This window comes from Ricinus communis, chromosome 4 (genome assembly GCF_019578655.1).
Source record: "Ricinus communis isolate WT05 ecotype wild-type chromosome 4, ASM1957865v1, whole genome shotgun sequence".
Classification (NCBI taxonomy): Eukaryota; Viridiplantae; Streptophyta; class Magnoliopsida; order Malpighiales; family Euphorbiaceae; genus Ricinus; species Ricinus communis.
This window is the reverse complement of record NC_063259.1, coordinates 32,126,483-32,140,009: the sequence shown is the minus strand read 5'-3', so window position 1 is coordinate 32,140,009 and position 13,527 is coordinate 32,126,483. Positions and strand designations below refer to the sequence as shown.

General features: G+C 31.0%; 2 protein-coding genes and 1 long non-coding RNA gene across 3 annotated transcripts; 1 reads left to right on the top strand and 2 right to left on the bottom strand.

Annotated features, from left to right (window-relative positions):
- Nucleotides 1-2,711: 2,711 nt before the first annotated feature.
- LOC8272588 (probable terpene synthase 6) lies at nucleotides 2,712-6,542 on the bottom strand. The gene is given in 7 exon segments (XM_015715639.3): nucleotides 2,712-3,411; nucleotides 3,509-3,757; nucleotides 3,946-4,081; nucleotides 4,309-4,527; nucleotides 5,406-5,778; nucleotides 5,969-6,248; nucleotides 6,352-6,542. Coding segments are annotated over 7 exon segments (1,641 nt in total). The 5' UTR covers nucleotides 6,442-6,542; the 3' UTR covers nucleotides 2,712-3,117.
- Nucleotides 6,543-9,148: 2,606 nt separating this feature from the next.
- Nucleotides 9,149-11,163, top strand: LOC125369938. The gene is made up of 2 exons (XR_007215650.1): nucleotides 9,149-10,085; nucleotides 10,730-11,163. It is a non-coding gene; the product is annotated as an uncharacterized LOC125369938 (long non-coding RNA).
- On the bottom strand, nucleotides 10,534-12,920 carry LOC8272589. Its single transcript, XM_002513324.4, has 2 exons — nucleotides 11,336-12,920; nucleotides 10,534-10,946 (listed from the first exon to the last, which is right to left on the bottom strand). The coding sequence occupies exon 1, from the start codon at nucleotides 12,520-12,522 to the stop codon at nucleotides 11,368-11,370; it is 1,155 nt and encodes a 384-aa protein (XP_002513370.1). The 5' UTR covers nucleotides 12,523-12,920; the 3' UTR covers nucleotides 10,534-10,946; nucleotides 11,336-11,367.
- Between the last annotated feature and the right edge of the window lie 607 nt (nucleotides 12,921-13,527).

Genomic DNA, 13,527 nt, shown 5'->3' with positions numbered 1-13,527 from the left:
ACCTTGTTGTTTCAGCCTATTGCCGATGTTTTCTGGCCAAACTGATGCTGGATTTGGACTCCCCACCACTCAAAACCTTAGTACAATTCCTCCTCATGTAATAATAAGGGCTATGAATAATTAAATTAAAATTTTAAAAAATTATTTGTGATTTGGATTATGGCCGAACTGTTATTTATTAGTTGTGAACTGTGCTGTGTTGCAGAGTTAGAAAAATGATGCAAATATAGGTGACCCGACCCCTATCAAATATTTGATGAATATTAGAAGTGTTTTTAGCAGGTTTTAGACTCATAATATGGGGTGTAAACATTCATATTTTAGAGGAGGTTCTACTGAATTTTTGATAGAATTTCCAAGTCGGGATTTTTAGACAGTCAAATTCTAGAAGTCTAGGCCTAGGTTTATTTATAAAATATTTTTTTATTAATTGAATTATTTCCGTGAATAGATAATCCGACGGTTCAACCAGCTCCGCCAGAGACGTAGGAGCAGCTAAAGAAAATTCAACAAAACTGTGAGTTAAAGTCGTATAATCAACATCACATGTGTCATGTCACTATTTAATATAATATTATTTAATTATTATTATTATTATTTTTTCTATTTTTATCCTCATTATTATTATTATTATTATCTTAATTGCCACTATTTTTTATCACTATTATTATATTTACTATGAATATTGTATATAATCATAATTTCATTTAAACTGATGTTATTCAATTTTAACATTTAATATTGAATTAAGTAATTCTATGATTGTCTGTGATTTATATTATTTTAATATTTATTTATATTAAAATTGTATTATAACTCTTGATAAGATGACAGTAGAACATGCCACCTGATGAGTTGTATCAGGACCACGTGCGTACCTATATAAATCAGAGACATATAACATAAAAATATTTATGTAATGTGCCCTGATCGAGCATCACTCTCTAAGCTTATGAAAATTATGATTTGCTGGAGAAAAGAAACCTGGTGGGGCATCGTTCTCTTGACGCCGGCTATATTAGTAATTAAGTGATCATACTAGAGTTAAGGACCTTGGTCGAGTCTTGCTCTCTGGCGCAAGTCTTATTGAAAATAAGAGAGTCGATTGGCTGATAGAATTGGAATAATTATTTTATAGTGATGGTTATATTTGTTTTGAATTATATGATTTTAACTCACTCTTGAGACTAACAGTCTCAAGTTAAATTTTTCAGATGACAGCTAAAATCTGTAGTTCTTCTTATTTTGGCAGCACGACTCTTTCCTTTCTCGGCTTAACATAACTATTTTTCTTATAATTCTAATTTTGTAAAGTTCTAGATACTCCACAGTATTTACATTCAGACTTACTATTTCTATTCGACATAATAAATAACCTAATGATTATTAATTTTATTATTGTTGATGAATCGATATAAATTTCATTGTAATTGTGTGGATGAAATATTGATATATTAGATAAAATTATATTTTAATTAAATTATTATTTAGTAAGGCTTGCTATGGATCTCGATGGCCTTACCCTACCCATTTTGTAACGCCGATCACGGATCCACAAATTAGGTCATAACATATTTCTTTATTGAATAAATCCTCTATTTGAATAAAACAATTCAATAAGAATGGAATAATTATAACAGCTATTTAATTTTAAACTAAATTTTATTTTGTTCATATAATATTTTTTTATTTTTTTAAAATGACTTTTACTTCAAATTCAGTAGCAAGATGGATTAATTCGCCGAAATAATAATGTGTCTAAAATATCCTATATTAGAAAAACATATATATTAAAAAAAATTGATAAATTGTTATCCTAATTATCAAACCATTTAACTAAACTATTAAGCTGCCTCATATCTAGCCCGACTCACTTCTTCCTCTCCCTCTAATCCAAAGATTGTTATTTTTGCTACCAATCTTATTATCAAAACAATGAACTTTAAACTTCTAAAGAAAAAGAAATGTCAATTCTCAAATGTCGATTTAATATACTTGCACTGTAGATACTTAGGAGAAAATATACTATAAATTTTTTGTAAATAATTTTTGAATTCAATTAATTTGATGATTGAGCGCTTCTCCGATGTTGAAATTCTTATGCTAAACAGGAGCTAATTGTACATTCTCATATTTGATGTTGAAATTCTTATATCAAATAGGAGCTGATTGTACATTCTCACATACACATGTAAACATGTAAAAAATATAAAAAGAATGATAGCTCAAATACAAATAAATATAAAAATATTACTTTTTTTTGTTTTTTATTTTTTTTTGGTTTATCGTTACTATTATAATGTTTATTTACTTTGGAAAAATATCTTGGTAAATAAATAAGAAAATGATAATTAATTTTGGATTAACTAAGCTATAAAAGTAGAAGATTATTATAAGAATAAATAATTAAAGAATAGAAGAGAAAAAGAAGAGGAAGAAAATAAGAAGGAGAACAATCCAACCAAAATAAAAACATACTCGATACCTTTTTTTAGGGATATGTAGTGAAAACGACAATGTTGGATCAGAGTGAGACAGGAGAGTGAGTCAGGTTGGGTATAAGTTATGAGGTTAATAGTTGGCTTAAATGGTTTAATGAGTAAGTTAGTGATTTGTTAATTTTTTAAGACATATTTTAATCTAATATTTGATGTTTTAGACATGTCAATTATTTGATAAATTAAATAATTATATTTTAGACAAGCAGCTAATATGCTATTTAATTTAAAATTAAATTATTGTAATAAAAATAAAAAAATTATATAATTAAACTGAAATTTAGTACAAAGTTAAGTGAGTATTAATATAATTAATGATAAAATCCTGTAAATAACTCTCATGTATTCTGGTAGTTCATCAATAGCATCGAAGTCGCACCTGAAAATTTAGTTTGTTCTTTAAATCTTATAACAGCCAAGACTTTACATTTTTTACACTCGAACTTGGAATTCCTGCATAAGAAATCTGCTTATTCAAATATAGTGCACAATTAATACATCCTTGCTGAAACTACATGGAATTATGCAAAAAAAAAAAAAAAAAGAAACCAGTACACAAAGCACGTTAACAACAGAGAATTACATAATTTATAACCACTACACAAGAATGCATAGAATCTTAAACGGGTAGCAGCTCCAGGAACACTGTAGTAATGTCGCCCTTTAAACTAGATGCATATGTGTACGAATCGAGGTTCTTGTATACAAAATCTATTACCCGCGCAAGATTGACATAATACTTGAGAAGAGTCCTCGAAACAGTAGGTGGCTTCTTCATGCACTCCTCGTTCATGTCTTTCCATGCATTTGCACATATTTTTTGAATCTCTTCTATGGCTTTCTTTTCGGACACACCATATTCTTTCATGTAGCATTCTATACTTGAAGCACAATGTCCCCTCTTTTGCTCATCCTAATTTCAATTTCATATTGATATCAAATTATATATTTTGTCACTGTATGATGAATCAGATACAATAATTCTATTTAATGATATATTATATATGTACCTCATGGGTGGTTATATCATCCATCAGACGGCAAATTATCTTAGCAGCTTTGACGATTTTTGGATTGCTTTGTACCCACTTATATTCCTTCTCTCCTACAGTATTTTCCATTCCAATAAAGGATGCTGCTGGAAGTACGGTATAAGTGCTTGTGATCAATCCATTGCGCATATATTCATCAAATGATGGTACATAGCCATCACTAAACCATTGTGCCTCAACATAGTAGGATCTCACCAGTTCTTTGAACTATTTATCACCATTGAAAAGAATTTAAAAGAAAAGAACGAGAACATAAAAAGAAGAAGTTGCACTTAACTATCAAATGATTAATCCTGGTCATATTTTATCTTATGGAGAAAAAATAATAAAAGATCCTGGTTTACAAGGAGGCTTGAAACGATTAGCAAGAGACTATATGTGTAGACAAATCTTACCGCTTCCTTAGCAACAGAAGTACTGTAGGACCTTCCCTCATCGACTTCATCTTCTATTTGATCAAAAAAATTCAACAAAGCCCTGTAAAGAACTTTCATGTAATCTGGTAGTTCATCAATAGCATCAATGTCGCACCTGAAAATTTAGGGAAGAAGTGATTATTATTTACATGTTCTTTTCGAACAGTATGTTCTACATGTTCAATTGCTAATTTGAGTATGATATTATACTTTTCAGTTTTTTTACATATCTTACACTAATCAATTATTGTGCACTTTTTATTTGACCATACGGTTTAAAAGATAATTAAGACCATCATAGGTTATATATCAAAAACAACACATAGAAAATAAATATCAAACCTTTGAAATGCATTTGTAAAACGTTGGAGTTCATCAAGTGTACCATATGCATCGTATGTATCATCTACTGCGGATACTATTGTTGTATACTTAGCGATGATCGCTCGAGAAAGGGCATACTGAGGCTCAAAATGGGCTCCAATTGCCCAGAGATAGGTCTCCACGAGTCTATCTCTTATGTAAGGAAGCTCTTTAGCCAAATTTAAATCTTCCCACTACCTGAAAATGTGCAAATACATACCAATTCTAAAGTTGCATGAACCTGGTCCAAAAACTTTTAAAAAGAAAAAAAGAGAGAAAAGAAATCTCTTGCCGAGTTGCAAAGCACAAAAATTTATAATATCCTTAGAATAAATCAATAACTACTAATTTTATTTTAATTGATTTAAAATTTTAATTTTAATACAACTAATTAGTGATTAATTTATTCAATCATAATTATATTATAATATTTTATTCATAGAATATTAAGTACAACTATTCTCAAAATCAACAAGTTATGTTAGACGAGGACATAAGAGAAAATTTCCATGTTAATCATGTACTTGTATAAATCTACATTTTGGTTCTTAATCTTTTTCTGCTTTTCTTTGTAAATTCACCATTAATCTTTTTTTATTTCTTTCTTTATTAAAATGGAGATTCTATTTCTATATTTTATATTAAATAATTATTAAAATAATATAATTAAATTATTTTAAGAAAATAAATAAAACATTATTCAATTTAATTATAATAAAAGATATGATTGGATAATATAAACATATAAAGCTTAGCATTGATACTAAGTCGTTAAATTAAAAAAAAAAAGATTTTGAATGTCTTATGATACATAAATATATTTGAAGTTTAATTATTTGTTAATTTTGTAAAATATATAATAACACATGAATTATTGTCATACGGTAAAAACAAATACTCATAAAATAATTAAATATGTTTAATAAATAGTATATTACATATTTTTATATTATGAGCTTTACAATAATAATTTGGGCGATGTATTTTTTATATCTGAGCTAATTGAATAATAAAAAGAAAAAAGAAATAACCCTTGTTTTTCTCTCAAATACAAACTCACAACAAATTAAGTTTACCTTGAGAGAGAGGCCAGCTCTTGCTTGTGCAATAACTGTAACCGATTAAAATCCAACTTTGCAAACTTAAGAAGAGTTTCATTGCGAGACTCATCTTCTTCATAGAAACTTATGTATTGCCTAGCCTCCACTCTTTGTATGCCCTGATGATGAGGGCGCAGCAGAGAATTCCTTATATATTTTGCTAGATGGGGGCTTGATTGATCAGCAAAGGATTCCAGGAGTGGCCTTGTAAAGGCTATGGCTTCATCTAGAATATTTTCTCCATGCACACTTAGAAAACTCGCTTCGTATAAGCTAAGAAGGCCTTTCAGGTCATTGGCAATGCTTTTCTTGAACTTTCCATCACTGTTCTTGAATTTATTAAACACATCTGTTCATTCAAAATTACATTATATCCTCGACCATATTATATTTTATGAAATAGTTTCATTTTATATGCTAATAAATAATAAATATATATATATATACACACATGTATGTAATTGTCATTCAATCTAAACTAGCTAGGACATTGAAATTAATTTTACGGCGCCACTAATAGCCTACGTAATTATACTTACCGCAAGGCACTTTGTGTCCATATTGTCTTAAAATTTGAAAGAGAATAGCCACAGTGTAGAGGTCATAGTCGTTATCATCACTAATAATGTGGTTAGGAATAATTTCGAAAATGTGATTTAATTGATCAGTGATCTCATTCTCAAAATGATATGAAACCCCAAGACGGTATAACAAATTGATAATCTGAACATTCTCCAATGGGTCTTTTGTAGAAGCTGTTACCATGGGTCTAACTTTTTCTTTCAATGTTTCTACCTCTCTAGTATATAATTCGAAATCCTGCATGAATTCAGATAAAACATAAAGTAAGTACGTCCTTGCTAAAACCGCATGGAACAAAGGAAGAAAAGAAAAGCATTAAGAATATGGAAGAATAGTTTACTGAATTTGAGGAGGAAAATGATGCAAAGCTGCAACCCCATGCTGTAGAGGGAAAGTTTGCCAAAGGACGATACTTATCTTTCTCTGCCATTTTGGTATCTTGGGGAAAAAAAGAAAAAAGAAATAAGAATTGATCACTAATTTTTATTCTTTTTAATTTTATTTCAAGTCGGGATGCTTCCCTGTGCCTAATACATTAAAGCATTCGTATATATAGGGAAAATTTATCAGGCGGGACAATAAGTAGTGGCTACAAATCATATTATACCTTAGACTGTCTATATTTTTAATCCGCATTAATAAATTTTTTATTAAAATGTTTAATTTCTATTATAGACAATTATACCTATCGGAGGTCTGTTTAATTTCTAATGACGTGAAGAGCGGAATTCCATAACAATATTCAATCACCATCCAAAAAAATAATATCTTTTTAGTGTTTTTGATAGGTATATTTCTAATATTACATTTTTGAATATTTTTAGATTAATTTTTAATGTCTTTTTTTAATAAAATTCTAAAAAAGATATAAAACAAAAATTAAAGTCAAAATAATATAAACTTTTAAAAATATCATTTGGCTGTTTTATAAATATATTTTTAATATTTTTTTATAAAATTAAAAGAAAATCGTATTAAAAAAAATTTAAAGAAACATAAAGGAAAATCTTCAACTGTAAATTCTTTTAAAAAAGAATACGATGCACCGTAAAATTTCATCAATTTATTAATAATATATTGATTCTAGCCTTTAATACCTCAAACTCGCTCATCTTTTTATCATACACCATAACCTACACGATCACCTCCTTTGAAGTAACATGTTCCACGTGACTGAATTTATAACCAAGTGTTTTTCTGGACATGAAAGATAAAAACGTGGAGCTCTTATGTCCACTTCTTTTTGGAGTATGCATAGAGCCTCGTGCGTGGCTTTGAACATCATCAGAAGCAATTATTTTTGAATGATAGAGGGGTCAAATGGTACAATTCTTTTGTCGATAGCTTAGTTGTTTTGTTTGATTAGATACATGATTATTGCTTTGCGATTGGCTGTTTTTATATTAACTGTGACTTCATCAATTTTATTGCACAATCGGAAAATGGAATAAAGCGAGTGTATATTTTAGAGTTCTTTTTGGCAAATATTTTGTAGGGTTCTTCTTTGAATTTAGTCTCTCATTTATGTCCAACAAATTGTATTTTGTTATCATTTTATTAGTAGGTGAGCTTATAAAATCTACTTGAGTTAAAAGGCTCGGGGGTTTTTATTTTTTGATATTATTCGTACTCTTATCATAATTAGTTAAATTTTATTATTTTCTCAAATTTATATTAATCCACGTAAATTTTATATTTATACTATTTTATTTATTTATCTTTTTTATCATATATATTTATTTCCAAATAAATATTCTTCTGCAATTTAATTTCTAACACTATGTCTAAATACTAAATTTATTTATGATTATTGTATGCTTAATGAACAATAATTTAATGTGGTTCATTTTTAACAATCTTACGTACATATTTTTATTCCAGATCAAAATAAAATTGTGGTTATAAACAATGATAAAAATAAATATCTTACTGTTAAAAGTTTCTAATAATAGGGCTTCATCAAATTGATTGACGGGTCTCAATAGAGACCACACCTAGTTTCCAAAACACACCGAGCCAGAAAAATTAAAGATTGAGTTAACTTATCCTATTGTACGTTTCACCATCAGCGAGAACCACGTGAATGTCCATTGGAAAAAACTTAACCTAGAAGATTTGACGGATCGTCTGACAATCCAACTTAATGATGAAGCAACAACAACGAGACAAGTGTCCACCTTTGAACTTCACAGTACCAGCTGCTAATGAAGTGATTATAGTGCTAAAATAAATATTCAATGAAAAAAGAGGAAGGGCATGGACCAATAGAAGCAATGATCCCTAAAACCCTATAATATAATGAAAGGAATCATATAGTAAAACCCTAACACTTGAAGTCTTTGTTCTTTTTTTGTTTTCTTTCCTTTTCTAAAATTCTCACTTGACTTGCTCATTGGAGTGGCCTTGTTGGTCTTCCATTTGACATTATTTCGTACTTTTGTTGCCTTACAGGATCAAGACTATACGCACTTGATTATAGTCATCAGTTTTGAATCACAAAAGTTTAATCGTCTATACTCTGATTAATCAGTTGTACGTTGCTCATTTATAATAATATGACAGTAGAACTTAATAACTTCTAATTTCATTATTTGACTCTCAGATAACAACGAAAAAAGTCAATAATCTAATAAAATAAAATTAGCCATTATTAAACTCTAAAGTCTAAATTTATGATACAAGCAATATAACAATAATAGAAACAAAGACGGTTGAATTCTTATTTTAAAATTTTTTAACGATAAAATATTTATTTTTATCATATATTTTATAACCATAATTTTTCTATTTAAAATAGAAACATATAAATAAAATTCTCAAAAGAATAAAGCGAATAGGTATTTTATACTTATCCCATTAAACAAAAATGAAAATGAAAGCTCACTTAACTATAACAAAGGACCAATTGCAAACAATAATTAGTATATGAAATAAACACTCTTTTAGTCCCGAAAAGATAGCCTTTTTTTTTTCTTTTGCTTTTTAATCCATTCTAAATTATAATTTATTTTATATAATTGTTAGTTTAGTAAATAATTATTGAAAATATCTTTCATTAATCAACATTTTTTATTTCTGGAAAAATAGTGATAAAAATTAATGAGATCTGAAAAAGATTTAAATTGCTATAAATTAAAAGTGAGATATATTTTTAACACAAAGGAGTAACAAAAATGATATGTTAAAAGAAGAGGAGATAGAAATAAAATACATAATTCCTGCAAAATTAAATGAAAAGAAGATAGTGGAGCATTAAACCTATTCTGATTATGGAGGTCTAGACGAGCATTAACTAATTTCTTGCTCACGTCTGGTTTTTGCAAGTCATTGGCTGATGCCTCCTTGTTCATTTATGCTGAAAATGGTGTCGCCGCTTATTTTTTGGTTTATGTCAATGATATTGTTCTTACTGGCAACCATTCCCAATTTTTGGATCAATTTATTCACAAGCTAGCCACTCGGTTTTCCATTAAGGATTTGGGTTCTCTCCATCATTTTTTGGGAATTGAGGTCATTTCTACTCCATCTGGTGTGTTTCTCTCTCAGCATCGTCATATCAGTGATCTTTTATGTCGGTTTAACATGGATGGTGCCAAAGAGGTTGCTACTCCTTTTAGTTCCTCTGAGTCTTACTCTCTTGTTGATGGATCTTCCAAAGTTGATGCTGCATCTTATCGTAGCCTTGTTGGTTCACTACAGTATTTGGCAATTACTAGGCCTGATATTTCTTTTGCTGTTAACAAATTATCGCAGTTCATGCATGCTCCCACGCAAAAACATCTACAAGCATTAAAAGAGTACTCAGATATTTAAAAGGTTCTGTTCATCATGGTTTGTTTCTAAACCGAGATTGTCCTATCTCCTTTACAGTCTTCTCTGATTCTGATTAGGGTGGTATTCAGGATAATGGGCATTCTACTACTGCCTATATTTTATATTTGGGTCTAACATTATCTCTTGGCGATCAGCTCGTCAGAAATCTGTCTCTCGCTCCTCCACTGAAGCTGAGTACAAAAGCATTAGCCAATGCTGCAGTAGAAGTTATGTGGGTTCAGAATTTATTACATGAATTAGGTATTTGTCTTCAACAGCCTTCAACTTTATTTTGTGACAATACGGGTGCGACATATTTATGTGCCAATCCAGTTTATCATTCCCGCATGAAGCATTTGGCTCTTGATTATCATTTTGTGCGTGAGCGAGTTTCTTCAGGCTCATTACGTGTTCTTCACATCAGCTCCAAAGATCAATTAGCTGACATGCTAACAAAGCCATTGGGACGCAGTCAGTTTCTTCAATTTCGATCCAAGATTGGAGTCTCTGATGGATCCTCCATCTTGCAGGGGCGTGTCAAGAATAAGGCTAAAGAATAACAGATTATCATTCAAATTAACAAGATTAGATTTACTGTTGTTATTAATTCTGTTTTATACTTTTGTAACAGCTCATTGCTTATCCTGGCAGCTAACTCTTATCTTTTTGTTATAACCATATGCTAAATATCTCTTAGACATTTTACAGCTGCTCTTGTATATATACATAACATTTCTTATTCAATAAAGTATCAAGCTTAAATTACAAACCATAATTCTCTATAGTAACCATGAGTAGAGATCCTTTATTTTGATTTTCTACATATTATTTCCATAGAGAAATATTAGCAGCCATTTATGGATAAGCTATTAACAACCTTGCTGTTTATGGATAAAAACATACAGGTCTCTTGCCAAGACGAGCTTATCGCTACTCCAACAAAGAGTTGCTGTCAAAGGAAAAAGAGAGGCGGGTAACCAGGAACAGCAAGGATTCATGTCCCTGACAACCTATATAACACAAGGAGGCAATCCACCATTGAACCATAGCCAGCAGCCAGCCTCACACTTCTTTATTTCATTCTGCCAATATATAAAGAAGCCCCCAGTGATCCGACAAAACCTGCAATGGCATGCCGCTGATCATCAACTATAGTTTGCTTCATGTGTGTGTGTGTGTGTTTTTTTTTTTTTTTCACTTCCTGACCAGACTAAACAGTTTTATTGGAGGGAGATTACAAATAATTCGCAGATTAACATCTAACAAAGCAAGTTTTATCTTTGATGTAGTTGGAATCTTTAGTTCATAGATGCAATCAAGTTCAACTTACAAGTTTAAACAGGCAAATAAACAACTGCAATTTGAACTAATAATTAGCCATTTAAAAAAGAAGAAAAAGAAAAAAGAGCCATAATGAAAAAACAGAATATATATTAAATCACAAATTTTCTGCATGTAAAACCATGTGAATACAAAAACCTTGTACAACATTGACACAATAAATCAGTAACCTTTTGCAGATTAAGCATGCACTGGTACGATGTCAGAAAGGAAACCCTTTAGTGATCATTTTCTTTGAGGATTCGGCCAATCTCTTGCAACATTTTGCCTTTTCATAGAACACCATCAACTCTTCGGCAACATCTGTGGGGTGACAAGAAACAAACGCCTTCAAGAATCGCTGTTCTGTCATCCTCATTGCCCTCATTAACAGAGGTCCTTTAATTTGAGGACAGAGATTCATGTCCTGAATCTTCCCTGCAAGAAGCATTCGCGGTTTCAGCACACCGTCTAAATTATTATACAACAAATATGGGTACTGAAGGACCACATTTGCAGGGAGCTTCATCGTGCCAACAACGAAAGTCATATTCCTTTGAACTTTATCAACTGATAGTGTTAAGAAAAGTGGAGAACGCCCAAAAAACCTCCAGACTTCCTCATCCGAGAAACCAAACTTCTCAAAGTTGGCTACTTTTTCTCGAATAGTCTCAATCTTTGAAATGCCTATTATAGTAACCACATATTTATACATCTTGGAAGTATTGGGAACCCCAGTTCTGCGAATGTACTCAATCTTCTGATCATCAAAAGAAGTTCTTGGAATCACAGTTGGCCGTGACAAAAGCATAGGAATCAAGTCGTTTTTACTAACACCCATTCTTTCATATAAGGCAATAGCAGGTTTAATACAGTTGTGGAAGTCATACGTCAAGAGAGAAGGATTCCTGACAATGGCCTTAAGCAGGACTTCCTTTGATCCAAACAATGTCATAAAATACTGTAAACGCTCGTCAAAGCAATGATTGATACGAGAACTAAGGAATCTTGGGCGACAATTGATGATCTTAACAAGATCAGCTGGCTTAATACCTAAGCCCTGAAGTAAATTTAATTTAGACTGAAGATGAGTGAGATCAGCATTACGTAGTGAAGGCCTGCGTGACAAAATCTTTAACAAATCACGATCACTACAGCCCCATTTCCTAAGAACTCCAATAGAGTCTTTTGGTTGCTCCAAACCTCCCTCAGTATCATTTTCTACTTGGGCGTGGCATAATGTCGAATAGGTGGCAGGCTTGGTGGTTATGAAGAAAAGCGAAGATCCCTTGGTAAGGCTTTTTCGCAAAAGTATAAATCTTTGAGAGGTAATGAACAAGAAACTAAATGTGGTTAAGTAAGTGGGGTTTGATTTCATGTCAATGTGGCAGTTTGGGACTGAAGGGAGAGAAATACCGGGACTAGTCGACTGTAACAAAGCTGTCAAAAGAATTCGTACAAGTATTGAAGTTCTTAACGAACAGGGCAATGGCTAGATTAGCAATGAGAGAAAAAGAAAAGAGAATAGAGTTTTGGAAGTAGAACAAGGCTATCAGAGTAAAATGCAGTGATCTTTCATAGCATGCTTCTGAGTGCCATCCTTGTTCAGTAATTTCTGCGAGGTAGGAGATGCCAGAGTGAATATAGAATAAGGTTCTTTACGATCGTTGGGCCTTGGGTTTAGACACAAGTTTATCGATTTCAGCTGCAGCCCATCAATTTGCAGGGAATTATAACTTTTTATCTTGCGGTCTTTTTTTTCTTTCTTTCCAGAAGTCTATGGCATTTTGATAGCCACAAACTAACCAACTCATATTTTTATAGTACAGGTAAAGAATTAATAATCCTTTTTTTAGTTAGAAACTAGTCACATTTGGGGTGAAGTATCAGTTAATAAATTAGAATTCATATTTATTTGTTATGAATTTAATAAAAGAAATGATTTCCTCTGGCTACTGAATATAATAGTTACTATATTCAGTTGTGATGGAGATGGACAATAGCAAATAGCAAGAAAATTCAGTTTGGATGAATTTCTGACTTGTTTATTATTGATTGCTGCCATAGTTTATATACAAAGTGGACCACTGATGTGTGCTATCTGTGTTAGCTACAATCTAAGACAGTGGACCTATCGATGCAGTCTAGCACTAATGGCTCGTATTCCTTGGGAAAGTGAAAGCCCAGAGTTACTCATTTGTTCTTTGTTATATTAACCTAAAATGAGTGATGAATACTTTCTAAACTAACTAATAGCTACAATCTAAGTTCTAAGGGAGATGCAAGAGTAATTGATAACTAAAATAACTAAGGCAAGAGAGCAAACCCAAAGGGAACCTAAACTAGTTGGCAATCAAACAAAAGATAAAGGATTGTTGAATCT

Bases quoted from the DNA above. Each gene is read 5' to 3' on its own strand.
- LOC8272589 (XM_002513324.4), bottom strand. From the start codon at position 12,522: ATGAAATCAAACCCCACTTACTTAACCACATTTAGTTTCTTGTTCATT.